Below are 27,364 nucleotides of genomic sequence, written 5' to 3'. Positions count from 1 at the left end.
CCATGGGGGGGCAGGTTGAGGGAGGCATAAAAGTGAGGCTGGGGATTTCGAATAAAGTTTTTTTCTTCGACTGCAGTTACCAACTCCATGTCATAATTTTAGCACTGCATGTAGCACACCACTACACATTGACCTTTGTTGAGGTGCAGAGTATTACTCCACATTTGCGCTTTACTCTTTGTTTGGCTCGACCTATTTGTGTGAACAGGCGTTCAGCGCCATGAACATCAACAAAGCCAGCCACAGATCCAAGTTAACTGACCAACACCTCAGATCCATCCTGAGAATCGCCACAACAAAACTAAATCCAGACTTTGATGCGCTGGCTAAAAAGGGAGACCAACAACACTGTTCCCACTAAAATTAAAAGTAAGTTTCTTCGTTGTGTTATGTAGAAAATGCATTTGAAAATATTTTTTTCAATAAGCCTTACATGTTACATGACATTTCTGTTAAGTGATGGACATGAGTAGTGTGCAGGTGCACGTACGTTCTCAAAATAAAAAATGCGCTCCAGATCAAATAACGCGCTCCGCATACTGGCGCGCTGTCACTGTTCTGTCCTTGTGCTGGTCGTTGTTGAGTTTTGGCACAGGGGACAATTGAATAAGAAGGAGCAGGACAAGTAGACCTGCATCTCCTCCCGTTTTTGAAATAAAGACAGGCAGGAGGAGAGTGATGATGATAATATCTTGAAGGATAACCGAATTTTCAGTGCTTTAAAATAATAACTGTTACTATTAAAAAAAGCTGTATTTTATTCATTTAATTTTCAGTGTTTTAAAAGTCATTTCAATAAATAGCTAAATACCATGGGACTTCAAAGACAGATATTTTGTTGTAATGCATTTGTTCATTTTCAATTGAAATTAAAGCACATGTTTTCTACATATCCCATGATATTTTATTTTCTCTTATGAGGTGTATTACCAAAACACTCCGTCCATCTGCTCCTGGTCTGGCCCCCTTGTCAAATTTTAGAACCCTTTGTGGCCCACAAGTCAAAAAGTTTGCCCACCCCTGGTATAACCTCTTCTTAGTGAGGGCACCCGTAGCTATATATAATCTGATAGGGCTTAAGATCTTTGGTGTTCAGCGAATCCAATACCAGCACAGACTGAAACAAAGTGCCAAGGTGGAGCAATCAAGACAATCAATCAAGTCACTTTTATTGTCATTTCGACCATAACTGCTGGTATGGTACATAGTAAAAATGAGACAATGTTTTTCAGGACCATGGTGTTACATGACAGTACTAAAACTAGACTGAACTACGTAAAAAAAAACCAACACAGAGAAAGCTACACTAGACCACAGACCTACACAGTACTGCATAAAGTGCACAAAAACAGTGCAGGCATTACAATAAATAATAATCAGGACAATAGGGCAAGGTGTCAGTCAGGGCTTCGGGTATTGAGGAGTCTGATGGCTTGGGGGAAGAAACGGTTACATAGTCTGGTCATGATAGCCCGAATGCTTCCGAGCCTTTTCCCAGACAGCAGGAGGGAGAAGAGATTATATGAGGGGTGCATGGGGTCCTTCATAATGCTGTTTCCTTTGCGGATGCAGCGTGTAGTGTAAACGTCTGTGATGGCAGGAAGAGAGACCCCGATGATCTTCTCAGCTGACCTCACTATCTGCTGCAGGGTCTTGCAATCCGAGATGGTGCAATTTCCGAACCAGGCAGTGATGCAGTTGCTCAGGATGCTCTCAATACAACCCCTGTAAAATGTGATGAGGATGGGGAGTGGGAGATGGACTTTCCTCAGCCTTCGCAGAAAGTAGAGACTCTGCTGGGCTTTCTTTGCAATGGAGCTGGTGTTGAGGGACCAGATGAGATTCTCTGTCAGGTGAACACCAAGAAATTTGGTGCTCTTTACGATCTCTACTGAGGAGCCGTCTATGTTCAGTGGGGAGTGGTTGCTCCGTGCCCTCCTGAAGTCAACAACCATCTCTTTTGTTTTGTTCACATTAAGAAACAGGTTGTTGGCTCTGCACCAGTCCATTAGCCTCTGTAAGCTGACTCGTCGTTCTTGCTGATGAAACCTACCATGGTCGTGTCATCGGTGAACTTGATGATATGGTTCAAGCTGTGTGTTGCAGCACAGTCGTGGGTCAGCAGAGTGGAACAGGAGTGGACTGAGCACGCAGCCCTGGGGAGACCCCATGCTCAGTGTGATGGTGTTGGAGATGCTGCCCCAGTCAGGAAGTCTAGGATCCAGTTGCAGAGCGAGGTGTTCGGGCCCAGTAGGCTCAGCTTTCCAATCAGTTTCTGAGGGATGACTGTGCTGAATGCTGAACTGAAGTCTATGAACAGAATCCGAATTTATGTTTCTTTTTTGTCCAGGTGGATTAGGGCCAGGTGGAGGGTGATGGAAATGGCATCATCCGTTGAGCGGTTGGGACGGTACACAAACTGCAGGGGGTCCAGTGAGGGGGGCAGCAGGGTCTTGATATGCCTCATGATGAGCCTCTCGAAACACTTTATGATGATGGATCTAAGTGCAACGGGACGGCAATCATTTCTTCGTCATGGGGACGATGGTGGTGGCCTTGAAGCATGTTGGAACAGTGGCGCTGCTCAGGGAGATGCTGAAGATGTCAGTGAAAACATCTGCTAGCTGGTCTGCACATCCTCTGAGCACTCTACCAGGGATGTTGTCTGGTCCAGCAGCCTTCCGTGGGTTGACCCTGCACAGAGTTCATCTCATGTTGGCTACAGTGAGACACAGCACCTGGTCATTTGTAGGAGGGATGGACTTCCTCGCCGCTACGTCATTTTCCACCTCAAACTGGGCGTAGAAGTTATTCAGTGCAGCTGGGAAGGAGGCATCACCTGCACAGGCAGGTGATGTTGTCCTGTAATTGGTGATGTCCAGGATGCCCTTCCACATGCGCCGCATGTCGCAGCTGTCCTGGAAGTGGCTGTGGATTAGCTGGGCGTGTGCATGTTTTGCCCCTCTGATGGCTCGGGACAGTTTGGCCCTTGCTGTTGATAGAGCTGCCTTGTTGACTGCTCTGAAGGTGGAGTCACGGGACCTCAGCAGCGCACGCACCTCTGTGGTCATCCATGGCTTCTGGTTAGCGCGTATGGTGATGGTCTTGAACAGAGTAACATCATCAATGCACTTGCTGCTGTAGCTGGTCACTGATGCTGTGTACTCCTCTAAGCTGGTAGAGTCGCCATTGGTTGCAGCCTCCCTGAACATGTGCCAGTCAGTGTGCTCAAAGCAGTCTTGAACAGCAGAGATGGCTCCTGCTGGCCAGGTTTTCACCTGCTTCTGAACTACTCTGGAACGCCTGACGAGCGGTCTGTATGCTGGGATTAGCATAACAGAGATGTGGTCTGAGTATCCGAGGTGGGGGCAGGGCTCTGCCCGGTACACGTCGGGGATGTTTGTATAAACTAAGTCCAACACATTCTCCCCCTTAGTTGTAAGTCTACGTACTGATGGAACTTGTGGAGCACTGACTTAAGGTTCAAGTTAAAATCACCGGCGACAATAAACAGACCATCAGGGTGTGCGTTCTGCAGTTGGCTAATAGCCCCGTACAGTTCACAGAGCCCCTCCTTAGCATTAGCTCTGGGGGGAAATGTAGACACTGAATGGAGAGCAGAATGGACAGGAGAGCCGGCCGGCTAGGGTTTGCTTTTAGTCTGGCACGGACCCCTGCCCATTTGCCTTGCTTCTGTTTCCTTGCACATCACTTTTGACGTCTCCATCTCCGGAGACCAGTATCAGGCAAGTCTGAGAAATGTAGGCCCGTTCCCCTCAGCAAGCTGAGGTCGTGTAATTCAGCCAGCAGATCTTTGTGAAGGTTTGTTTTTGGGCGATCTCTGTACTGTAGTAGTATCTGGTGATGGTAGAAAGCTGCTCTGTTATCCATGTGCCCTAATCGAAAATTGTGTATCAACTTAAAATAGAAAATTAAATTAAATTAACACCAGGTCTGAAAGGCCGCTGCTTCCATGCTGCGGCGCCTCATGGGAAGATGTTTTAATCCTATAGGAGAATCAAGTAGTACAAGTCATGGTTTAAAATAAGTAGTTACTCACTTCAGACAGTCAAGGTGAAATTTTCCCCCTCAGTTAGTTGTGAGACGAGGGAAGTCTATTCCTCAAACAGCAGTCGATAGCGTTTTTGAACATTCTTAAAAGGTGAAAAGTTACAAGGAGTAGGCAGGAATACGAATTTGACGTTACAATCCATATTTTATTTTAAAGGAGAAAGTTAAATAACCAACTGTTGCTCCTAATTTGTATGATTATATGTACATTTTGAAGTCCCCAGTAGATCCACCTCATCAGCAAATATTAGTCAATTCAATTCCTAACATTCACCAATGCCCAATTTGTGGTAAACCACAATGACCTTTCCATGAAGGCAGTTGAATGTAGCAGCAAGAAGTCATGATAAAGCAGAAGGCTAGGAAATCAATGGAAATGCACTCAAGTTTTTGTACAAAGGAACATGGCTGTCATCCTTGGACAACAATCATTCCAACCCAAGTGACCAGAAAGTGAACTGAACCCCACAAATACTATGGCTACTATAGTTTAGAGGGACAGGAGAGGAGTTGCTTACTACAGGAGGGCAAGTCTAAGACATGGGATCTTGTAGTAAGCAACTCACCTCCTGTCCCTCTAAAGCTTTTCCACCATCCATAAAGCACATGGCAAAACTGAGTGGGATTGTGATCTGTAAGAACACCACAAAGAAGCTTCAAGTTGAATTTGTAGGCAAATACATGCAAATGCAGTTTAATGAGGATAAATATAAAGTTATTCACTTTAGTAGAGAAAGTAGGAGGGTAGAGATTTTTTTTTTACCACTTCAGTAGGGAGAACAAAAAGGGAAAAACTTCCCCCTTTCCCCTACATACAAATACACGTCACTGAAAATAAACAGACAATAAATTCAGTAAATTCACTGTTGTGGCATTGTGTGCACAGAAGGAATGTAGCCAAGGAGATTGCAAGACACCATGTGAAGAGAGATCTGGACATCTAAAGCAGCATTAAGAAATTAGAAGTGCAAGAGGGAATCCGATTGAAATTTATAAAACTCAGACAGTTAGAAGACTGAATATGGGGTGAATGCCTCCCTGGTTAAGTTGCCAGGGACAAACTGTCACATTCAGAGTATTTTAGGGTAAACGCTATTATGATTTTAACTAGTAATTTTTTCACCCAGAGAATAGTGAACGTAGAATTCACAACAATAGAAGGAAATGGAGGCCAAGTCCCTGTATACACTTAAGCAGGAGCTACATAGATTTCTAAAAACAAAAGATCTGGAAAACAGGAATAGATGATTATATTCAATTGTAGAGCAGGCTCAAAGTAGCTTAATATGTTATTTATATAATAAATAATATTTTGTATGTTACCATGCAAGTCAGACGTATGATGGCATACACTCCATTTGCATGGATGAGTACAGTTCCAATATGCAAAATACTCATCAGCAAAGACAAAGCAACCCACTTGACTGGCACACATCCACTCCTACAATTACTAAACTAGGTCATCTTGGTAGCATTCATTATACCTGCAGCTTTTACCACCAAGAAGGACAAAGTGCAAGCACATGGGAACACCAATGCCTGCAGGTCCCACTATAAGTCACATACCATTTTTATTTGGAACGTATTCATTCCTTGAATAATGCTGGATTTAAATCCAGACATACATTACAAGTGCCTGAAGATAGCTCTTCAGCACTTTTGAGAGTATTAGACATAGGTAATAAATGCCTCACCAGCGACAACTACATGTGGGATCAGCAAAGAGTGAATGCAAAATAATTAACTGAACTCACCAGAAATAAATCCAGAGTGTGTATTGAAAATGATTTCTTGAATTTATTGAAATGTTGAGTCCAGAAAACTAATTTATTAAGCTGAAAATGAGCTGCTCTTTTAGCTTACAATTAGTTTCAATGGAGTAGTACAATATGTCAAGGAAGTGTTTGCACATATGCATGCGGGTGGGTAGGTATCATCATTCAAGTGATAGTGGAATAGACAGTTAAAAGGGTTGGAATCAAACTTGCTGACTGGCTTTCTAAACTGCTCCATTGAAGTGTAACACAAGCGCAAAAGAACAGCAATTCATCTAATTAGGCAAAATACGATCTTGAAGTCAAGAGTTCAACAACTTTAGATACTTGGCATTCCAATATTTCATTTTACAAATTTTCTACAATTACACCACCTCCTCCTCCATGAAAACATTATGCTATCACTCCTGTCATTTACCCCATCAGACCATCCCTCTGTACTGTCATCCACAAAGTTGTTACCCAATCTACAACTGGATTTCCCAATGTACAGCTCATTGGTGTGCTGGAAGCTAAAAGCATAGTGATCCATTTCCTGCACTTGCACTAAATTGAAAATACAATCCATAAATGTGACGAGCTCATTCTAACTCATTCTGATTTCTATGTTTAGCCCCAACACAGTTCCATCAAATCTCAACACAAGTTCAGGGAAGAATATCTTCCGACCAGGTACATTACAACCTTCCGGACTTAGCTTCAAGTTCAACAGTTTCAGATAATATATACTTTTAAGTGTTTATTAGAGAGTTCTAGCATTAACAACACACTACACATTTACGATAAATCTGAATTTATACCACTTCCTGACTGACCTTATGCTCATTACCACCTTCCTAGCACTTGTCATTTTACTTTACTTTGTACTGCCTTTCAGCCCTCAGATCTTTGCTCTTATACAGCTCCCCCATATTATTAGCTGCACTTATAAAATCCTGTTTAATTCCAACTTTTCCCAGTTGTATACCAAATGTGAACTGTTTCTCTCACTATATGTGCTGCAAGTCCTGCTGAGTACTTATACTTGTTTCCAATGCATTACTCCAAACACCCCAGTATAAGCTCCACACTTGGGAAGTCATAAATCACCTACCTACATAAATATATTAGTTTGCACTACAATCACATTCTTCACTCTGTACATGGAAACCACTTTGAGATGAGCAACATGTACCTGATTTCCAGTCCATTTCTTCTCCATGCCTTGATATTGTTGTTGCTGCATCTGTTCCATTAATTGGTTTTGTCTACAAATGAATTCTTGCTGTAATTTCTGTGTAGCAAGCAGATCTTGCCTCTGCCTCCATAGTTGTTGCTGCAATCCTTTTAAGTGTTCTTGCTGGAAAGAAAGATCCACTGATGAAGTGGATACTCTTTCCTGATTCCGTAGTATTTCAATAGGTCTAGTCAAGGGTAGCGAGCACACTGACTGCTTCAATCTTTCCTCTGCAATTTCTGTTGTTCCTGGTTGTGTTTGTATGGACTTCAATTGATCCTCCATTAAACCCACATGACTCAGGACTTGCTCTGACTCAACTGCATCTAAAATCGTCAGGCAAGGTTCTAATACTTCCACACCATTTACTTCAAAACCATGCCTTTCAGATCTTAAAAGATCAGGGTGATGCTTGCTTTCTCCATGCACAACTAATGGGCTGTGATTAACATTGATATGGGCTCTGGGTTCATTATGGCAATTCTGAGCAGGGAGGCAACTTGCAGAAGTGGAATCAGAAGGCAATCCTTTTTCCAACAGATATTCATTCAATTGTTCCCTGGTTTCTTCCACTGATGTTTTATGTAACCTTAAAATAAAATTGATTTGTGAAATAAGGCCTTAATACAACAATACTGATTGCTTTCTTACAGAAAAGATACAAATGTAAACAAACCCAAAGGCAAGCTCCCAAATAAAAATAACATTATTCTCATGAAGAACATTTAAAATTCACTTGTAAATAACTCAATTACATCTTATAATTATTATGATAGAATGTTTTTCCTTTTTTCAATTGAAGTTTTAAAAATGAAAATCATAAAATAACTGGTGTTAGAAATCTAAAATAAAAACAACACAGGAAATAGTCAGCAAGTCAGAATGTATCTGTGGGAAGACAAATTAGTATTTTAGGTTATACCCAGTGAAATACACATGATTATTTAATCTAACTCAGATAGATAGGCTGCTGTGATGAAATGTCAGCACAATTGTCGAGTCCAAGTCTGAACTGCATTATTTATCAATCCTTCTTTAGATGGTTTGCAATAAAACAGATAATTTCATCAATAACTGCAACAATCATCAACACATTTACTTTGAGCTTTTCACCTGTTTTGCTCAATAAGGTGCTGTAGATATTGATGGATTTCATCTTCTGGAGAAACTTCACTTGACACAATGCTCTTGGAGTGTTTCAACTGCAAAGAACAAAATAAGCCAAGCAATTTTCAGCAACTAGCCTAAACATGACAACACATCCATATCAAGCTTTGATCCACATTTATTTCCCTAATTCCATTCACATTTTACTAATTTTCACATCGTTAAGGCAATGATCCAGAGATTATTGCCCTAATGGCTCTGCTTTTCATTTTTGCCCTGAGCTCTTCACAATCCTTAAGAATTGCTTTCCTTATTGTACCTGTGGCCTTAGTGCATACATGGACTATGAACACTGAATCCTCGCCCATCCTATTCCAAGCTCTTCTTCAGTCCAGAAGAGATGTCCTTAATGCTAGCATTATGTGGACAATACAGTGATCTACTCTCCTTGATGCAAGGCACAGTATCTATTCCCATGTTGAGCCCTACAAATACCGCATTTCTCTTCGCTCCTCACACTTGAATAGCTTCCTGTACCATGGTGTTATAGTTTACACATCCTATCCACAGTCCTCGCCCTGAGCCAGACATGAACATCCTGTCTCTTAGATAGCAATATAATTAGCAATCTGAAATTAGCAAACTATTTAATTGCTTGCTTTTAAATAAAATGCCATACCAAATTCATGTCAGATGGTAGGTTTACCTCTCACCCTCTATAATGAAAATGTTTATTTAATGACAAGATGAAGTAAGGCTACAAATTTCAGGTTGTTAAACGCTTTACTTGCTTCAGCATTCATACACATGGGTGCTCTAAATATCTCAATGAGAATCGCAGATTACTGTCAATTCTTTTTTCTCTAGACATTTCAAAAAAATGTTCTACCTGTTCATTCTCCTGCCAGGTTTGCCTTTCAGAATCACTCATCAGCCTTTCTGGTAGTTGTGCTGCTCCTTGCAGCTGTTGTAACTGAGATATTCGCAAATTAGTTTCAAGGTCATGCTTTTGATGTTCAGACTGCCACAGCAAAGCCAACTGTTCTTGCTTCTGCTGCTCCAAGTCATGCAACTGATGAACAAAAATCAAAGCAACCAAATTTTAAACAATTTAATTTCACCTTTTATCCTATATCGGCTTCAAGAAAAGCTTATTGGATGATGCAGCAAGATAGAAAAGGAATGCAGAAGCCCTTCATAAATCTATAATTCAGGAGCTTTGTGCCTACAAGAAGAGTTTTATTACATCTTCACCACACAATATGATACCTGATGCTATCAATGCAATTTAGGGGTGGCATGCACTGTTCACACTAACATGCATAAATTCTAGCCTCATGTTCCACCAGAAACACCAATTCTAGTCTCATTCCAACATCCCTCAAGTAAAATAATCCAGCAATAAGATTTAAGAATAGACAGACTACCTCATGAATCAGAAAGAATTTACAGAGGTAATTTACTGAAAGGGAAATCTGTTCCCTTTTGCAAAGGTTTTGGAAAAACAAAATTTACAAAACTAAAAAGACCCAGCTGCCAGGTGATTTACCAACAGCATATCAGGATAACAGTTAAATTTCTGTTTAGACGCAATACCGACAATACTGCCCAATGTAATATTGATCTCAAAGGTTTCTTTCAGCTTTTCTTCCCCCCCCCCCCCCCCCCACCCCACCAATTCCTCAGCTAGATTGCAAGTGTAGTTAAGTATTAGTGACTTGTCCAGGTGAACAATTCACAAAATCATTGAGTTTATTCTAAACTGATCACAATTTATTTCTGATTACATGTATCTACAAATATGGCAATCGTGCAAGAAAATGGCATTGATGTACAAGGTCAGCCATGACTTTGATGGCTTACTCCTGCACCTAACTCTTATGTTTCTTGTTTTATTAATTGGAAGTGGCATGCTAATATTCATAAGCAGCAAAATCAAGTCTACACAGTAAACTCAGGAATAAACTTATACCCTTCTTAAAATCTGAAGAAATGATTCACCGCACTACTATAAAAAAAATGGACACTGGATAAATTAAAAATGCACTCACAAAATAGTACAGTATGTATCAGTATTAAATGCTATCTTGTAGACAAGTTTTACTTTTCTGAAGATAAGAGATATAGAACAAAGAAAATGCACAAAAATATAATCCTTGAACTTAACAAATGCTCATATTGTGTTTGCACAAACATACCTGCTTTATTCGGTCAACATCAGATCGAATTCTATTTGCTTGCTCCTTTGGATGGAACAAAGTGGTATTTCCAGCTACTATGGTTTCTTCAGAAGTTTCTCTTTGATCTAAGAGTGCACAAGAAATTGAATTATATTTTGAACATATCCCACCCCTGGCTCATATGAGAGAATGAAGAGGCAAAAGATAGGAGTTACAGAAAGGTAATCAGAGGCAGATGCCTAGGTGACTGTCAAGCGAGGGAAAAGGAATAGGCAGTCAGTGCAGAATACCCTTGTGGTCATTCCCCTCATTAGTAAGTATACCACTACATATACAGTTGGGTGGAAGATTGCTGGGATTTAAACTTGAGTTGCGGTGAAGGAGGGGGAACCTTGAGCACCAGAACAGATAGTGGAATGGTTGCAGAGAAAGATGTTATGTATTACACATACAATACAATATCAGGAATCAAAAAGCTGAGCATGTTCTGAACTGCATATATTTAAATGCAAGGAGTTTCATAAAAAAAAAGCAGATTAGTGAGACTTGGTTTCAGAAGGGGCAGGAGCAGCTCAATATTTCAGGGTTCTGCTGTTTTAGACGTGATGCAGTGGAAGGGATGAAAGAGGGAGAGGTGGCATTACTAATTAGGGAAAATATCACAGCAATGCTGAGTCAGGACAGACTACAGAGCTCATCTAGTGAGGCTTATGGGTACAGGTCAGGAATATGAAAGGTATCACCACGTTAATAGGTTATTATAGACCACTCAACAGTCTATGGGATTTAGAGGACCAAATTTCTGAAAGATTGCAGACTGTTGCAAGAAACAAGGTTGTGATAGGTGATTTTAACTTTCTACACACATATTGACTGGGACTCCCATACTGTAAATGGCTGGATGGAAAAGGTTTTCAAATGTGCTCAGGAAACATTCCTTGATCAGTATATAAAAGTCCCAACTAGACAGAATGAGATACTATATCTCCTATTAGGAGATGAGACAGGACAGATGACAGAAATTTGTGTAGGGGAACATTTTGCTACAATGCCATTAGTTTCAAGGTAATTATGGAAAAGGACAAGTCTCATTCTTGGGTTGAGATTCTAAATTGGAGAAAGCAAATTTTGATGGCATCAGAGAGGACCTGACAAGCGTAGACTGAGATGGGTTGTTTTCTGGCAAAGCTGTACCTGTTAAGTGTCAGGCCAACAAAAGTGAAGCTTTGAGTGTACAGTCTGAATGCTCCTGTCAGAATAAAAGGCAAGGTTAACAGGTTTAGGGAACATTTGTTGTCAAGAAATTGAGGCCCTGGTTAGGAAAAAGGAGGTGCATAGCAAGTACAGTGCCTATAAAAAGTACTCAACCCCCTTGCAAGTATTCATGTTTTATTGTTTTACAACATTGAATCACAGTGTATTTAATTTGGCTTTTTTTGACACTGACCAACAGAAAAAAATTAGAAATATAAAACACAAAATAATTGATTGCACAAGTATTCACCCCCTTCAAGACAGGATTTAGTAGATGCACCTTTGACAGCAATTACAGTCTTGAGTCTGTGTGGATAGGTCTCTATCAGCTTTGCACATCTGGACACTGCTGTTTTTCTCCATTCTTCTTTACAAAACTGCTCAAGCTCTGTCAGATTGCATGGGGATCATGAGCGAACAGTCCTTTTCAAGTCCAGCACTAATTCTCAATTCGATTGAGGTCTGGACTCTGTCTTGGCCACTCCAGGACATTAACTTGGTTGTTTTTAAAGCCAAATCTACACAGGAATTGTTTATGCTTGGAGTCATTGCCTTGCTGGAAAATAAACCTTCTCTCAAGTCACAGTTCTCTTGCAGACTACATCAAGTTTTCCTCCAGGATTTCCCTGAATTGTGCTGCATTCATTTTGCCCCCTACATTCACAAGCCATCCAAGGCGTGATACTGCCACCACAATGCTTCACGGTAGAGATGGTGTGTTTTTGATGATGTGCAGTGTTCAGTTTACACCAAACATAGCATTTAGTCCGATGGCCAAAAAGCTCAATTTTGGTTTCATAAGACCTTTAAACCTTCTGCCAGCTGACTTCAGGGTCTCCCATATACCTTCTGGCTAACTCTAGCCAAGATTTTATGTGAGTCACCCCCCCCCCCCCCCCCAACAATAGTGGCTTTCTCATTGTCACTTTCCCCATAAAGCTGTGACTGGTGAAGCACCTGGGCAACAGTGGTATGTGCAGTCTCTCCCTTCTCAGCCACTGAAGCTTGTAACTCCTCCAGAGTTGTCATAGGTGTCTTGATGGCCTCCCTCACTAGCCACCTTCTTGCATGGTCACTAAGCTTTTGGGACGGCCTGTACCAGGCAGATTTACAACTGTGCCATATTCTTTCCATTTCTTGATGATTGACTTCACTGTACTCCAAGGGTTATTCAGTGACTTGGAAATTTTCTTGTATCCATTTCCTGACTTGTGCTTTTCAATATCCTTTTTGCAGAGTTGCCTGGAGTGTTCTTTTGTCTTCATGGTGTCGTTTTTGCCAGGATATTGACTCACCAGCAGTTGGACCTTCCAGATACTGGTGTACTTTTACTACAGTCAACTGAAACACTGACTGCAGTCTCCAAAATCAGATCTCAATTTAATGAATTATGTGACTTCTAAAACCAATTGGCTGCATCAGTGAAGATCTGGTGTGCCATATTATGGATGGGGGCAGGTGAACACTTATGCAATCAATTATTTTGTATGTTATATTTGTAATTAATTTATATCACTTTGTAGAGATCTGTTTTCATTTTGACATGAAAGGGATAGTCAGCATGACTTTGTGCATGGTAGGTTGTGGGTAACCAGTCTCGTAGAGTTTTGAGAGCAGGTTAAGAGGGAAGTTGATAAAGGCAGTCAATGTTGTCTACATGGACTTCAGCGTAGCATTTGACAAGGTCCTACATGGGATGTTGGTCAAGATGGTTCAGTCACTTGGCATTCAATATGAGATAGTAAATTAGATTAGACAGCGGCTTTACGGAAGAAGCCAGGGTGTGAAAGTAGATGGTTGCCTGTGACTAGTAATGTGCCGCTGGGATCAGTGCTGGGCCCATTGTTGTTTGTCATCTAAATCAACAACTTGAATGATAATTTTGTAAACTTGATCAGTAAATTTGGAGATGACACTAAGATTAGGAGGTAGTGAGAAAGACTGTCAAAGCTTGCAGAGAGATATGGACCAAGTGGAAAAATGGCAGATGGAAGTTAATGCAGATAGTGTGAATGTTACACTTTGGGAGGACCAACCAAGCCAGGCCTTGCATGCTGAGAGGTAGGACACCGAGGAGTACAATAGAACAGAGGAATGTGGGAATATAGATACATAACTACTTAAAAGTAGTGTCACAGAGAAATAGGGTCATAAAGAAAGCTTTTGGCACATTGGCCTTCATGTCTTGAGTAAAGGAGTTGGATGTTATATTAAAATTGCATAAGACGTTGCTGAGGTGTAATTTGGAGCATGGTGTCCACTTTTGGCCACCTAGCTGCAAGAAAGATGCAAGTAAGATTGAAAGGGTGCAAAGAAATTTTACAAGGATGCTGCTATGGCTTAAGTATCTGAGTTACAGGGAAAGGGTGAATAGTTTAGGATTTTATTCCCTAGAATGTGGAAGATTGACAGATTTGATAGAGGTATACAAAATTATGAGAGTATAGGTAGAATAAATGCAAGCAGACTTTTTCCATTGAGGTTGAGTGAGACAACAACTAGTGGTCATGGGTTAAGGGTGGAAGGTGAAAAGTTTAATAAAATATGAGGGAGAACTTCTTCACAGAGGGTGGTGAGAGTGTGGAATGAGCTGCCAATGCAAGCAGTCGATTTCAATATTTAGAGAAACTTGGATAGGCACATGGATAAGAGGGACATGCTGGGCTATGGCTTGGGTGCAGATCAATGGGATTAGGCAGATTAACAGTTTGGCACAAACTACATAGGCCCTTCTGTGCTGTAGTGTTCTGAGGACTGTAGCAGTTCAAGGCAGCAACTCACCATCACCTTCTCGAGGACAACTAGGAATGGGGAATTAAATATTTATTCAGCCTCTCATGCCCACATCACTTCAATGAAAATTTAAATCAGACAAAATATCAACATTTCATTGTTAAAGGTATTTATATTCAAACAAGCCTAGATTTAGATCTATATCAATTTAAATTTATTCAGTGTTGGAAGGCCATATTAGAAGGTTTAGATGGAAGCTTTGATGAAGATGAAATCTCAAAAGAATCGGAGTTTTTTTTTGAAAAAAAGACTTACAATTATTATCAGGGAGCACTGAACATACTTCTGACCGTTCTTCACTTAAATTTGCATTGCTTGTAGATTCAGCCAAAGTTGTTTGTTTGGATTCTTCAACAGTTATGGAACCAGAGTTAATGGTCACTTCTTCATTTACACTATTAGATTCAGATCTTGTCACACAATGGTCTTTTTGCTTCCTTATCTTGGTAAGGAGTTTCATCAAGGCAGCTTTAGAAGGGCTTGAAGAGGACTGACTAGGTAGAGTTAAAGGTGAAACTTGACAGAGGAAAAAAAGTGTAAAATTGGTTACAGTGTGTAAACGAATCCCGACTTTTATTCCATTCACTTATTGTATTGAAAATTAAGCAAAAATTGTTCCAAAAATAATACTGGAGTACAAAACAAGATTACGCACATATGGAAGAAAAAAATGATCACAACATTAGTACTTTTCATTGTTCTTTACTACATTATGTTGTAAGAAAAAGTTTGCAAACCCTTTGCAAATACCTGGTTTTCTGCATTAGTTACTCATAAAATATGGTCTGATCTTCATCTGTCACAATAATAGACAAACACAATCTGCCTAAGCTAGTAACACACAAATAATTGTACTAATACTCATCAATACTGAGTACATCATTTAAACAATCACATTTTTTTCAAAAAGTATGTGAACCTCTGGGGTAATAACTGCTACAAAAGCCATTTGGAGTCAGGTGTTCCAATCAATGAATGGTGAAAGAGGTGAAAAAGAACCCAAGAGCAACAGCAAAAGGCCTGCATAAGTCTCTAGAACTTCCTAAAATCTCTGTTCATATGTCCACTACAAGAAAAACACTAAACAAGAACGGAAAGACACCACTGCTCTCCAAAGAAAAACATTGCTGCACATCTTAAGTTTGCAAAAGACTACCCAAATGTTCCACAATGTTTTTGGGACAATGTTCTGTGGACAGACGAGACAAAAATTGAACTTTTTGGCAGAAATGCACACTGCTACATTTGGAGGAAAAAGGGCACTGCACACCAACACCAAAACCTTATCCCAACTGTGAAACATGGTGGAAGGAGCATCATGATTTGAGGATGCTTTGCTCTCGGAGTCTGGACAGCTTGCAATTATTAAGGGAAAAATGAATTCAAAATTGTATCAAGACATTTTACAGGAGAATGTCAGGGTATGGTCCAGTCACCTGTTTCATAATAGAAGTTGGATGATACAACAAGATAATGATCCGAAACACAGAAGTAAATTGACAACAGTGGTTTAAAAAGAAGAATCTTCATGTTTTGGAATGGCAATGTCAGAGTACAGACCTTAATCCAAATGCGATGCTGTGCATTAACTGAAGAGGATTGTTCATGCAAGTTATCTCAGAAATATTGATGAACTGCAACAGTTTTGCATGTAGGAACGGTATAAAATTCCCCCTTGGCAAGCCTGATCAGCAGATACAGGAAATGCTTGGTGGCCTCTAATACAGATAAAGCCAAATAAGAACTGTACTCATTCTCTGCCTAGACCTGTTGCGGCCTATCAGACTCCGTATCAAATTCCACAACTTTCAGTAACTCACATTTTCTGGCCATATCAGAACAGGTTAGGTCATGCATTTGTTATATTGGGTCAGCTTTTATTTCCCCCATCACCACAAACCCTTCTGATTGGCATGTCGTAAAGCCTTGCATTTCACAACTTTTCCATTTATTTCTGTGTTCCAACTCTCTAGATGACATCACTTCACAGCTTTATGAACAAAGGAATACATTTTCTCTCCCTAACTGCTCCCAATAATTTACTGACCAGATGACTGTTTACTGCTTACCCTTGGGCAATCTTAGCCTCATCATATCAGAGATATTCCCTTTGTTCTATCCCATAGACCCTACAACTTGATACTTACTTGCTCTCCTTCACAGTTCTAACAAAGCTGACCTGATGAGTTATTACAGCAACTTTGTTTGTAGACCACAAGACACAGGAGCAGAATCAGGTCATCTGGCCTATTGAGTCTGTTCCACCATTCAGTCATGGCTGATCCTTTTTTTTCTACTCCTCTTCCTCAACCCCAGTTCCGGGCCTTCTCCCCATAATCTTTGATGTCATGTCCAGTCAAGGACTTTTCAATCTCTGCCTTAAATATACCCAAAGATCTGGCCTCCACAGCTGCATGTTACAATAAATTCTACAAATTCACCACTCTTTGGCTGAAGAAATTTCTCCACATGTTTGAAAGGGCACCCCCTCTATCCTGAGGCAGTGCCCTCTTGTCCTAGACTCACCCACTTTGGAAAACATTCTTTCCACATCTACACTGTCTAGTATATTTCAACACTCGAAAGGTTTCAATGAGATCACCCCCTCAATCCTTCTGAATTCTAGTGAGTACAGACCCAGAGCCATCAAACGTTCCTCGTATGATAATCCTTTCAATCCTTGAATCATCCTTGTGAACCTCCTCCGGAACCTCTCCAATGCCAGCACATCTCTTTTTTTTTAAGATGAGGGGCCCAAAAATGTTCATAGTACTCAAGGTGAGACCTCACCAGTGCCTTTATAAAGCCTCAGCAATATATCTTTGCTCTTGTATTGTATACCTCTTGAAATGAATGCTAACATGGCATTTGCTTTCCTCGCCACTGACTCAACCTGGCAATTAACCTTCAGGGTTTTCTGCACAAGGACTCCCAAGTCCCTCTACATCTCAGATTCCTGGATTTTCTCCCCGTTTAGAAAATAGCCCACACATTTATTTCTACTACCAAAGTGCATAACCATGCATTTTCTAACATTGTATTTCATTTGCCACTTTCTTGCCCATCCTCCTAACCTGTCCAAGAACTTCTGCACCTAACCCGTTTCCTCAACACAACCTGCCCCTCCACCCATCATAGAACATAGAATAGTACAGCACAGGACAGGCCCTTTGGTCCACAATGTTGTGTCGACCTTTAAACCCTGCCTCCCATATAACACCCCCCACCTTAAATTCCTCCATATACCTGTCTAGTAGTCTCTTAAATTTCACTAGTGTATCTGCCTCCACCACTGACTCAGGCAGTGCATTCCATGCACCAACCACTCGGGAGTAAAAATACCTTCCTCTAACATCCCCCTTGAACTTCCCACCCCTTACTTTAAAGACATGTCCTACTGTATTGAGCAGTGATGCCCTGGGAAAGAAGCGCTGGCTGTCCACTCTATCGATTCCTCTTAATATCATCTGCAAGCTTGGCAACAAAGCCATCTATTCCATCATCTAAATCATTCACATAACAGCACAAAAAGAAGTGTTCCCAACACCAACCCCTGCAGAACACCACTAGTCACTGGTAGCCAACCAGAAAAGGATCCTTTTATTCCCACTCGCTGCCTCCTACCAATCAGCCAATGCTCTAACCATGTTAGTAACTTTCCTGTAACACCTTAACTTGGTAAGCAGCCTCATGTGTGGCACCTTGTCAAAGCCTTCTGAAAGTCCAAATATGCCACATCCACTGTATCCCTTTTATATATCCTACTTGTAACCTCCTCAAAGAATTCCAACAGGTTTGTCAGTTCACCACCTCATCCTTAACAACTGACTCCAACATCTTCCCAACCACTGAGGTCAGGCTAACTGGTCAATAATTTCCTTTCTGCTGCCTTCCTCCTTTCTTAAAGAGTGGAGTAACATTTGAAATTTTCCAGTCCCCTGGCACCATGCCAGAGTCCAATGATTTTTAGAACCATAGAACCTTACAGCACAGTACAGGCTCTTCAGCCCTCCATGTTGTGCCAACCCATATAATCCTTAAAAAAAGTACTAAACCCACACTATCCCATAACCCTCTATTTTTCTTTCATCCATGTGCCTGCCCCAGAGGCTTTTAAATACCCGTGTTAGCCTCCATCACCATCCCTGGCAAGTCATTCCAGGCACTCACAACCCTCTGTGTAAAAAACTTACCCCTGATGTCTCCCCTATACTTCCCTCCCTTAATTTTGTACATACGCCTCTCATAATCTTGTATTCTATGCTCCAAAGAGAAAAGTCCCAGCTCTGCTAACCTTGCTTCATATGACTTGTTCTCCAAGCCAGGCTACATTCTGGTAAATCTTCTCTGCACCCTCTTCATAGCTTCCACATCCTTCCTATAATGAGGTGACCAGAATTTTGTCAGATCATTTCTAATGCCACCACAATCTCTAACACTACCTCTTTCAGAACCCTAGGGTGCAGTTCTTCTGGTCCACGTGGCATGTACCTTTAGGTCCTTTTGCTTTTTGAGCACCTTCTCTCTTGTAACAGTAACTGCACCCACTTCTCTTCCTTTACACACTGCAACATCAGGCTTACCATTAGTGTCTTCCATGGTGAAGACTGATGCAAAATACTCATTTAGTTCATCAGCCATCTCCTTGTCCCCCGTTATTATTTCTCTTGCCTCATTATCTAGCAGTCCTATATCCACTCTCATTTCTCTTTTATTTTTAACATACTTGAACAAACTTTTACTATCCACTTTGATATTATTTGCTAGCTTGCTTTCATTTTTCATCTTTTCCCTTCTTCCCAATCCTCTATCTTCCCACTAATTTTTACTTTGTTATATGCCCTTTCTTCTGCTTTTACAATAGCTTTGACTTCCCTTGTCAGCCACAGTTGTACTATTTTACCATTTGAGTACTTCATTTTTAGAATACACATGTCCTGCACCTTCCTCATTTCCCCCAGAAATGCACACCATTACTGCTCTGCTGACATCCCTGCCAGCAGCTCCTTCCCAATTTACTTTGGCCAACTCCTCAATCATGCCACAGTAATTTCCCTTACTCCACTGAACTACTGCTACATCAGATGTTACTTTCTCCCTATCTAATTTCAAGTTGAAGTCAATCATACTGTGATCACTGCTTCCTAAAGGTTCTTTTACCTTATGTTCCCTAATCGCCTCTGGTTCATTACATAACACCCAATCCAGTATATCTGATCTCCTAGTGGGCTCAATGACAAACTGCCCTAAAAAGCTATAGAACATTGTGCAGCACAGAAACAGGCCTTTTGGCCCTTCTTGGCTATGCCGAAACATTTTTCTGCCTAATCCCACTGACCTGCACCTGGGCCATATCCCTGCAAACCCCTCTCATCCGTATACCTGTCCAAGTTGTTTTTTTTTAATATAAATGTCAAAAGTGAGTCCGCATTCACTTCATCTGGCAGCTCATTCCACACTCCCACCACTCTCTGCGTGAAGAAGACCCCCTAATGTTCCCTTTAAACTTGCCTATCTCTTAGGCATTCAACAAACTCACTTGAGATCCATTACCAACCTGATTTTCCCCAATTAACTTGCATGTTAAAATCTCCCATGACTACCATAACATTGCCCTTTTGACTCACCTTTACTATTACCTGTTGTAACCTGTGTTCCACCTCCCAGCCAATGTTAGGAGGCCTGTATATAACTGCCACCAACATCCTTTTACCCTTGCAGTTTCTTAACTCAACCTACAACAATTCACCATCTTCCAATCTTATGTCACATCTTTCTACTGATTTGATGGCGTTTTTTTTTAAACCAGTAGAGCCTCGCCACCCCGTCTACCTTCCTATCCCTCCAATACAACGTGTAAGCTTGAACATTCAGTTCCCAACTACAACCATCTTTCAGCCAAGATTCAGTGATGGCCACTACATCATTGCAACAAGATCATATTCCTCATTTCTTATACTATGTGCATTTAGATACAACACCTTGAGTACCGTATTTGCTATCCTTTCTGACTCTGCATTGCTAATGATTTGATACTCAGGCTGTTAGCTGCAACTAAGTCCCATCACCTGGCCTGCCCTTCCTGACAATCTGACTGCAAGCTATTTTGACTTTTTTACCATCCATCCTTTCCTGAGTCCCTTCACTCCAGTTCCCACCCCCTTGCCAAGTTAGTATAAAACCCTCCCCAACAACAAACCTGCCCACAAGAATAATGGTCTCCCTTGGGTTCAGGTAGAACCTGTCACTTTTGAGCAGGTCATACCTCCCCAGAAGAGATCCCAATTATCCAAGAACCTGAAGCCCTGCTCCCCTGCACCAGCTTCTCAGCCACGTATTTACCTGCCAAATCATCCTGTTTCTACCCTGACTGGCGCATGGCACAGGCAGCAATCCAGAAATTAATACCCTGGGGGTCCTGCTCCTCAGCTTTCTCCCTTGTTCTCTAAATTCTCTTTTCAGTACCTCATTGCTTTTCCTTCCTATCTCATTGGTACCAATATGTACCAAGACATCTGGCTGCTCCCCCTCCCTCTCCAAAATGTTGTAAACGCTATCTGAGACACCCCTGATCCTGGCACCCGGGAGGCAACATACCATCCGGGTGTCCCGCTCATGTCCACAGAATCTCCTGTCTATTTCCCTCACCATCAAGTCCCCTTTCACTACCACTCCCTCCTTCTCTTCTGCACCATGGTGCTTGGTGCCTGTAACCCAGTTGACGAGGCATTCTCTTGGAAGGTCATCCCCCACAAAAGTATCCAAAGCGGTATATTTGTATTTGAGGGGAATGGCCACAGGGGTGCTCTGTTCTAGCTGTCTATTTCCATTTCTCCTGGCAGTCACCCGGCTACTCCCCTCCTGCAACTTCAGGATGACTACTTTCCTGTAACTTTGATCAATTACATCCTTGCTCTCCCGTATAAGCCGAAGATGATCCCGTTGCTGCTCCAGATCCCCAACACCGAAGGTCATCCAGATGCTGCTCCAGATCTCGATTTTTAATTCCTACTTCCTTTTAATTCCTACTTTTTTTTTTTGCTTTTCACCACAAGCTGATCAGTTTGTGCTGTTTCAGCATTAGCTTTGTGAAAAGAGGATGATCCCCTCAACATCTTCATTAAGTTACTGAATTTGCATATTAACTGCTGATTACCCTTTCCACAGAATGCCAATAATAATTAGCAGTGTAAGAAATATTTCAATTGTGATAATTACTGAGCAATTACTTGACAGAATAGAATCGGTTTCAAGTTCCAAAGCGATGCAAGATTTTTTAAAAAACATTCTTTTGATTTCTACATAATCTATACTTTCCTTTTCACCATTTCTACTCCTCTAATTGAGGAGACATTAATTTAAGATGAATTAATTTCCTTTCTGAAATTCTCAGTTGTTTCACTTTGGTTTAGAATATATTATGTTTGCCCCATTTTTCATCACTGTCCCATGCAGCCCAAGCTATACCCCTTTCTGGCTAACATTCCCAGCACCTTTGAATGTACTCCATTTTTTTTTTATAAATAACATCTAAATGTGTATGAAGAAATCATGTCACAAGGTGTTTGGCACAGGCAAAATCCCTGCCAGAACACTATAAATTATTTCACTCAAGTACCTTAGAGTGTTATGTACCCCCAGGGTTCATTTATTCTGTGGACTGTCACTTTAAAACGCCAGGAGAATGAGACTGACTTTTGGAGTTCTGCTGACTGCAGAGTTGCTTGGTTACCATGGTGGAGAGAGGTGGAGTTATTTGATGGACAATCAATGTTATGGTTTCTCTGCAACACACACAAAATGCTGCTGGAACGCAACAGGTCAGGCAGCATCTATAGGGAAAAGCATGTCGATGTTTCGGGCCGAGACCCTTCGTCAAGACTAACTGAAAGATAGTAAGAGATTTGACAGTAGGAGGGGGAAGGAGAATATGCAAAATGATAGGAGAAGACTGGAGGGGGTGGGGTGAAGCTGAGAGCCGGAGAGGTGATTGGCAAAAGGGCTACAGAGCAAGAGAGGTGATCTGCAGCTTGCTTACTTTTTTACAAGGACAGACACAGACACACAGAGTCACAAGCTCGGAGTTAAGATGGATTAGGTCAATGGAGGACAACAGTGAGTCAGTCACTGGTTTAAACTTTCAGTAGCCCAAAAGGGCTGAGTTGAGACCGAACCTGAGTATTGATAAATGACTCTCACAGGTTTGCTGCAACTAGAAGTTTGCAGAGAAGAGAGATAGGTTTGAAACAGAAGAAACCTAGTGACAAAGAGATCACTGTTTAGACCCTCTCCAAGTAGTCCAAGTAGTCCAACAGAAAAGTGTGTTTGTCATTTAGTTAATCCACAGGAGTGGGTTCTCTGGTGAGGGGAAAACCTTTGGGAATACCACGTGTGTGTTTACCCCTTTGTCTGGGTGTGGTATTTCACTGAAGAAAGGCACCCATGGCAAATCACTGTTGGAGTTATTTCGCATGTCGTGTAACTGGATAAGTGGCCATCACATTGTGTGATTGGAGTAACCTTGTGGAATCTACCAGTGTGTCGACCCTTGCCTGGGTGGTGGTTCCCTTGAAGATGGTCCCCTTTGTGATAAGCTACTGTCGGAGATAATCCATACGTGGATTCTGTTTGAGTATCCTGTGGCCACCACTTTGAGATGCCCTGTAGCCGAATTGTGGTGTGGTACCACTTGAGTTGAAAGGAGATTCATTGAAGATCACTGTCGGTGATACTTCGTGCGTGGAGTGCAACAACTTCAGAGATAAAACCTACTGCTCTTGTTATTTTGTAATGCTGTCGTGGAATATGCGAAATATCGATGCAAGTGCCTTCTCACAACATGCGCCTTTGGATTACAAACATCTCGCATTAACTAACTTGTGCATCTGAACTGAACTTTTCTTACACACCTTTGTAAGACTATATCACTTACCACCTGAGCTTGAAGTAGTTTGGGGATTTATATATTTAGACCATAAGACAAAGGAGTATAAGTTGGGCATTCAGCCCATCAAGTCTGCTCGGCCATTTTATCGTGAGCTGATCCATTCTCCCATTTAGTTCCACTCCCCCGCCTTTTCACCATAACCTTTGATGCCCTGGCTACTCAGATACCTATCAATCTCTGCCTTAAATACTCTCAATGACTTGGTCTCCACTGCTGCCCGTGGCAACAAATTCCACAGATTCACCATCCTCTGGCTAAAAAAATTTCTTTGCATCTCTGTTCTGAATGGGTGCCCTTCAATCCTTACGTCATGCCCTCTCTTACTAGTGCCACATCCACTCTGTCCATACCTTTCAACATTCAAAATGTTTCTATAAAGTCCCCCCTCATTCTTCTAAACTCCAAGGAGTACAGTCCAAGACCAGTCAAACGTTCCTCATATGTTAACCCTCTCACTTCCAGAATCATTCTAATGAATCTTCTCTGAACCCTCTCCAACATCAACACATCCTTGCTTAAATAAGGAGTCCAAAACTGCACACAGTACTCCAAGTGAGGTCTTACCAGTGCCTTATAGAGCCTCAACATCACATCCCTGCTCCTATACTCTATTTCTCTAGAAATGAATGCCAATATTGCATTCGCCTTCTTCACCACCGACTCAACCTGGAGATTAACCTTAAGGGTATCCTGCTCGAGGACTCCCAAGTCCTGTTGCATCTCAGAACTTTGAATTCTCTCCCTATTTAAATAATAGTCTGCCCGTTTATTTCTTCTACCAAAGTGCATGACCATACACTTTCCAACATTGTATTTCATTTACCACTTCTTTGCCCATTCCCCTAAACTATCCAAGTCTCTCTGCAGACTGTCTGTTTCCTCAGCACTACTGGCCCCTCCACCTATCTTTGTATCATCAGCAAACTTAGCCACAAAGCCATCTATTCCATAATCCAAATAGTTGATATACAACGTAAAAAGAAGCGGCCCCAACACCGACCACTGTGGAACACCACTGGTAACCGGCAGCCAACCAGAATGGGATCCCTTTATTCTCTCTGTTTCCTGCCAATCAGCCAACGCTCTATCCTGTATGTAACTTTTCCATAATTCCATGGGCTCTTATCTTGTTTAGCAGACTCATGTACAGCACCTTGTCAAAGGCCTTCTGAAATTTAAACCAATGTATGCATAACAATGTTAACTCTTTATGTACCTGGTTTAAATTACTATATGACATAGTTACTAATAGTGTTTTGTTAACAGCAAAACCAGACTCCAGGTGTGTTCTATTGCTGCTAATATTTTTACAATGTTGCATTACGTAACAAGAGATAATATTCATATTAATAGGATTTGGTGCAGTACAGTTTTTCATTGATTCTAAGCAACAACATAAAATGCTGGAGGAACTCAGCAGGCCAGATATCATCTATGGAAAAGAGTACAGTCGACGTTTCGAGCCGAGAACCTAACGTCAACTATACTCTTTTCCATAGGTAGTTCCTCCAGCATTGTGCTGTGTTGCTTGAATTTCCAGCATCTGCAGATTTTCTCTTACTTTTCATTGATTCTATTATGATTCTTGGATTTACTGAATATGCCCTCAAGAAAATGAATTTCAGGGTTGTATATAGTGACATACATCTTCTCTGATAACAAATTTACTTTGAACTTTGATTTATTACCTTCTGTTTTTCTAAAGTGTTTTATCTCAGATTCTTCTTGATCACCTTTTGCAGATTGCTGCTCTTGAAATCCTTCTAGTTCCTCAGAGATATCTAAGTCTTCATCCTGTGTTTCAACAGATGGGGCTGGTAAAGGTTCAGGCTCAAGACGTAATAACACATCACCTTTGATTTCTGAGTAAAATAAAGGAAAAATTACTAAACATGATAATCTGTCACAAATTTCTTAACATTTGACTTGGAGTCTGCATACAGACAGAAAGTATCATTCATGACAATCATTGCATGAGATAAAAAGCACAAACTATTTAGAGCACTGAAGTGAACAAAGTAAAAGATCTATATAACTAAAATATTTGAAATGATTTTCAACAAAATAAAGTATATTGAAAGGAAAGATTTAGAAATTGATTTTACAGCTTCTACGCAAGTTCATTATTTCTAAAATTATGAAACAAACAAAAGTTGTACATCATACAAGGCACAAAGTTCGACAAAAACAAGTGCAATACCAAAGTTATATAGCTTTGTATTCTGAATTATTTATATAGCATCGTAAATGGAGCAAAAGATCTCATTTCATTCAATTTTCAATCTTTTGACTGATTTTCCAATAAAGAATATACAAATCAGAGGAGAAGTTTAGCAAACAGATAATACAAAAGACATATAAACAGCAGTAAAAAAGAAAGTATTGTTAAAATCAGATAGGTAAAATGTTATGCTGTTATATATACACAATATAATCGAAAAATCTACAACTCCTCATAACAATTGTAAAAAAAAAAGATTGAAAACTTTATTTAATAAAGGGGAAAAAAAAACCACTAACTAAACTAAAACAAAAAAGGAAAAGAAAGATTGGGCAGTCCATTTGAGGATAAAATTAGAAAAAAGAGAAAGAGGAAAAAAAACCCAAAATTCTTCATTATTGTAATAAACAAAACTGACAAGACCAAGCAGAGCAAATGTTTATTCAGAAGGTGTAGGATGTGCCTTGGTGATGAAAGAAATTTGACCAGAAAATTCCATTACACTGAACCTATGCAGCAATTTCAGGACTGCACTAACGCAAATTATTATAAAAATCCTTCTTCAAAACACTGTAAATGGAAAAACTTGCAAATGTAGACCTATACCAGATTAACCATCTTTTTTTTCCTCTCTGTACACAGTTCCTCAACATCAATACATGTAGAAAGTCCATGCAGTCATTATCCACACATCCTTAGTGGCAAGATAGGACAATAGACGGGTTAAAAAAAGTGTGTATGCATTTCTTTATCTGCTGACATACAGAATACAAGAACAAGGAAGTAATGCTAGAATTGCAGACAATAGCAGCCAGATCACAGAAGTATTGCATACCATTCTAATCACCACATTATAAAAAAGATGTAATTGTACTTAAGGGAGTATGGAGGTGAGTTATGAGGATGTTGCTGTGAAAAAAAAGAGAGATAAACTAGGTCTTTAGAACAGAAGCAGTTGAAGTCAGATACTGCTGAGGTACACAAGACTATGAAAGGCCTAAATAAATGCAAATGACAGGGAAAATAAAATTTAAATTAACTGGTAAAACATTAAACATGGGGGGGTGGGGGGGAGACGAAAGTTCCATTTAAAAAAACCCTCATCACTTACAATAATCTTTTGATGTGTACTTGAAGATCCATGACCTGTGGGATTGTAGACCCATTTCTGGAAGGCTGGACTTAGCCTGCCTTGCTTCTTTTTGACTAGTGTATATATGGGCCAAACTGTCTTAGTATTTGTTAATCTTCCACGCTTCTGTAGAACTTCCTATAATTTTCCTCTGCATGAGGTTGGATAGTGGGAGGAGGAAGAAAAGCTAGAAAAAAATTATCCACCAATCCTTCCTGTTGTGATATTTTCTCATCAGAGAGGAAAGATTAGTTTTAGGTCATCTTTGGTTGGGAATAGGCTTAGCAATATCACACTTCCCATCTTTGATGAAAATCCCAAGCAGTTACAATGTGCAAGCCTTACTTATATAAATATCAGCATCCTACACACACACTGAACTTGCAGTCAATAGGTAGACCTTATGCTTGGGTTGGGGGAAATAGCAAGAAATACCAAGGTTTTTTCATGCAGCCAATTAGAAGTTCAAAGTTGCTTGGAAATGCAAGAATCATTTATTGGTTTCTAAAACTGAACTACGCATATTCTCTTTCACACACCACTCTACAAGTTTTTGTACTAACAGACAAATTCTTCAGGGAAAGAAATTTTCCTAATTGGATGGTCTAACGGCCTAACTGCCTGCTGTAGTAGCTTAGTCAGCACTTACCAAATTTACAATGGGCATC

The 27,364-nt window shown here is 40.6% G+C and overlaps 1 protein-coding gene across 4 annotated transcripts in view; it reads right to left on the bottom strand.

Annotated features, from left to right (window-relative positions):
* The window catches only part of cep295 (centrosomal protein 295), a 109,632-nt gene that overhangs the window by 52,737 nt on the left and 29,531 nt on the right, over nt 1-27,364 (bottom strand). For all 4 annotated transcript variants that reach the window (XM_059964612.1, XM_059964610.1, XM_059964611.1 and 1 more), the window contains exons 9-14: nt 25,032-25,205; nt 14,652-14,912; nt 10,368-10,474; nt 9,059-9,241; nt 8,176-8,264; nt 7,021-7,651 (exon numbers count right to left, since the gene is read on the bottom strand). In XM_059964612.1, coding sequence (XP_059820595.1) covers nt 7,021-7,651; nt 8,176-8,264; nt 9,059-9,241; nt 10,368-10,474; nt 14,652-14,912; nt 25,032-25,205 — 1,445 coding nt within the window. The remainder of the gene's footprint in view (nt 1-7,020; nt 7,652-8,175; nt 8,265-9,058; nt 9,242-10,367; nt 10,475-14,651; nt 14,913-25,031; nt 25,206-27,364) is intronic.

Source organism: Hypanus sabinus, chromosome 3 (genome assembly GCF_030144855.1).
Source record: "Hypanus sabinus isolate sHypSab1 chromosome 3, sHypSab1.hap1, whole genome shotgun sequence".
NCBI lineage: Eukaryota > Metazoa > Chordata > Chondrichthyes > Myliobatiformes > Dasyatidae > Hypanus > Hypanus sabinus.
Note: the sequence above shows the minus strand (reverse complement) of the source record. Positions and strands in the feature narration are given on the sequence as shown.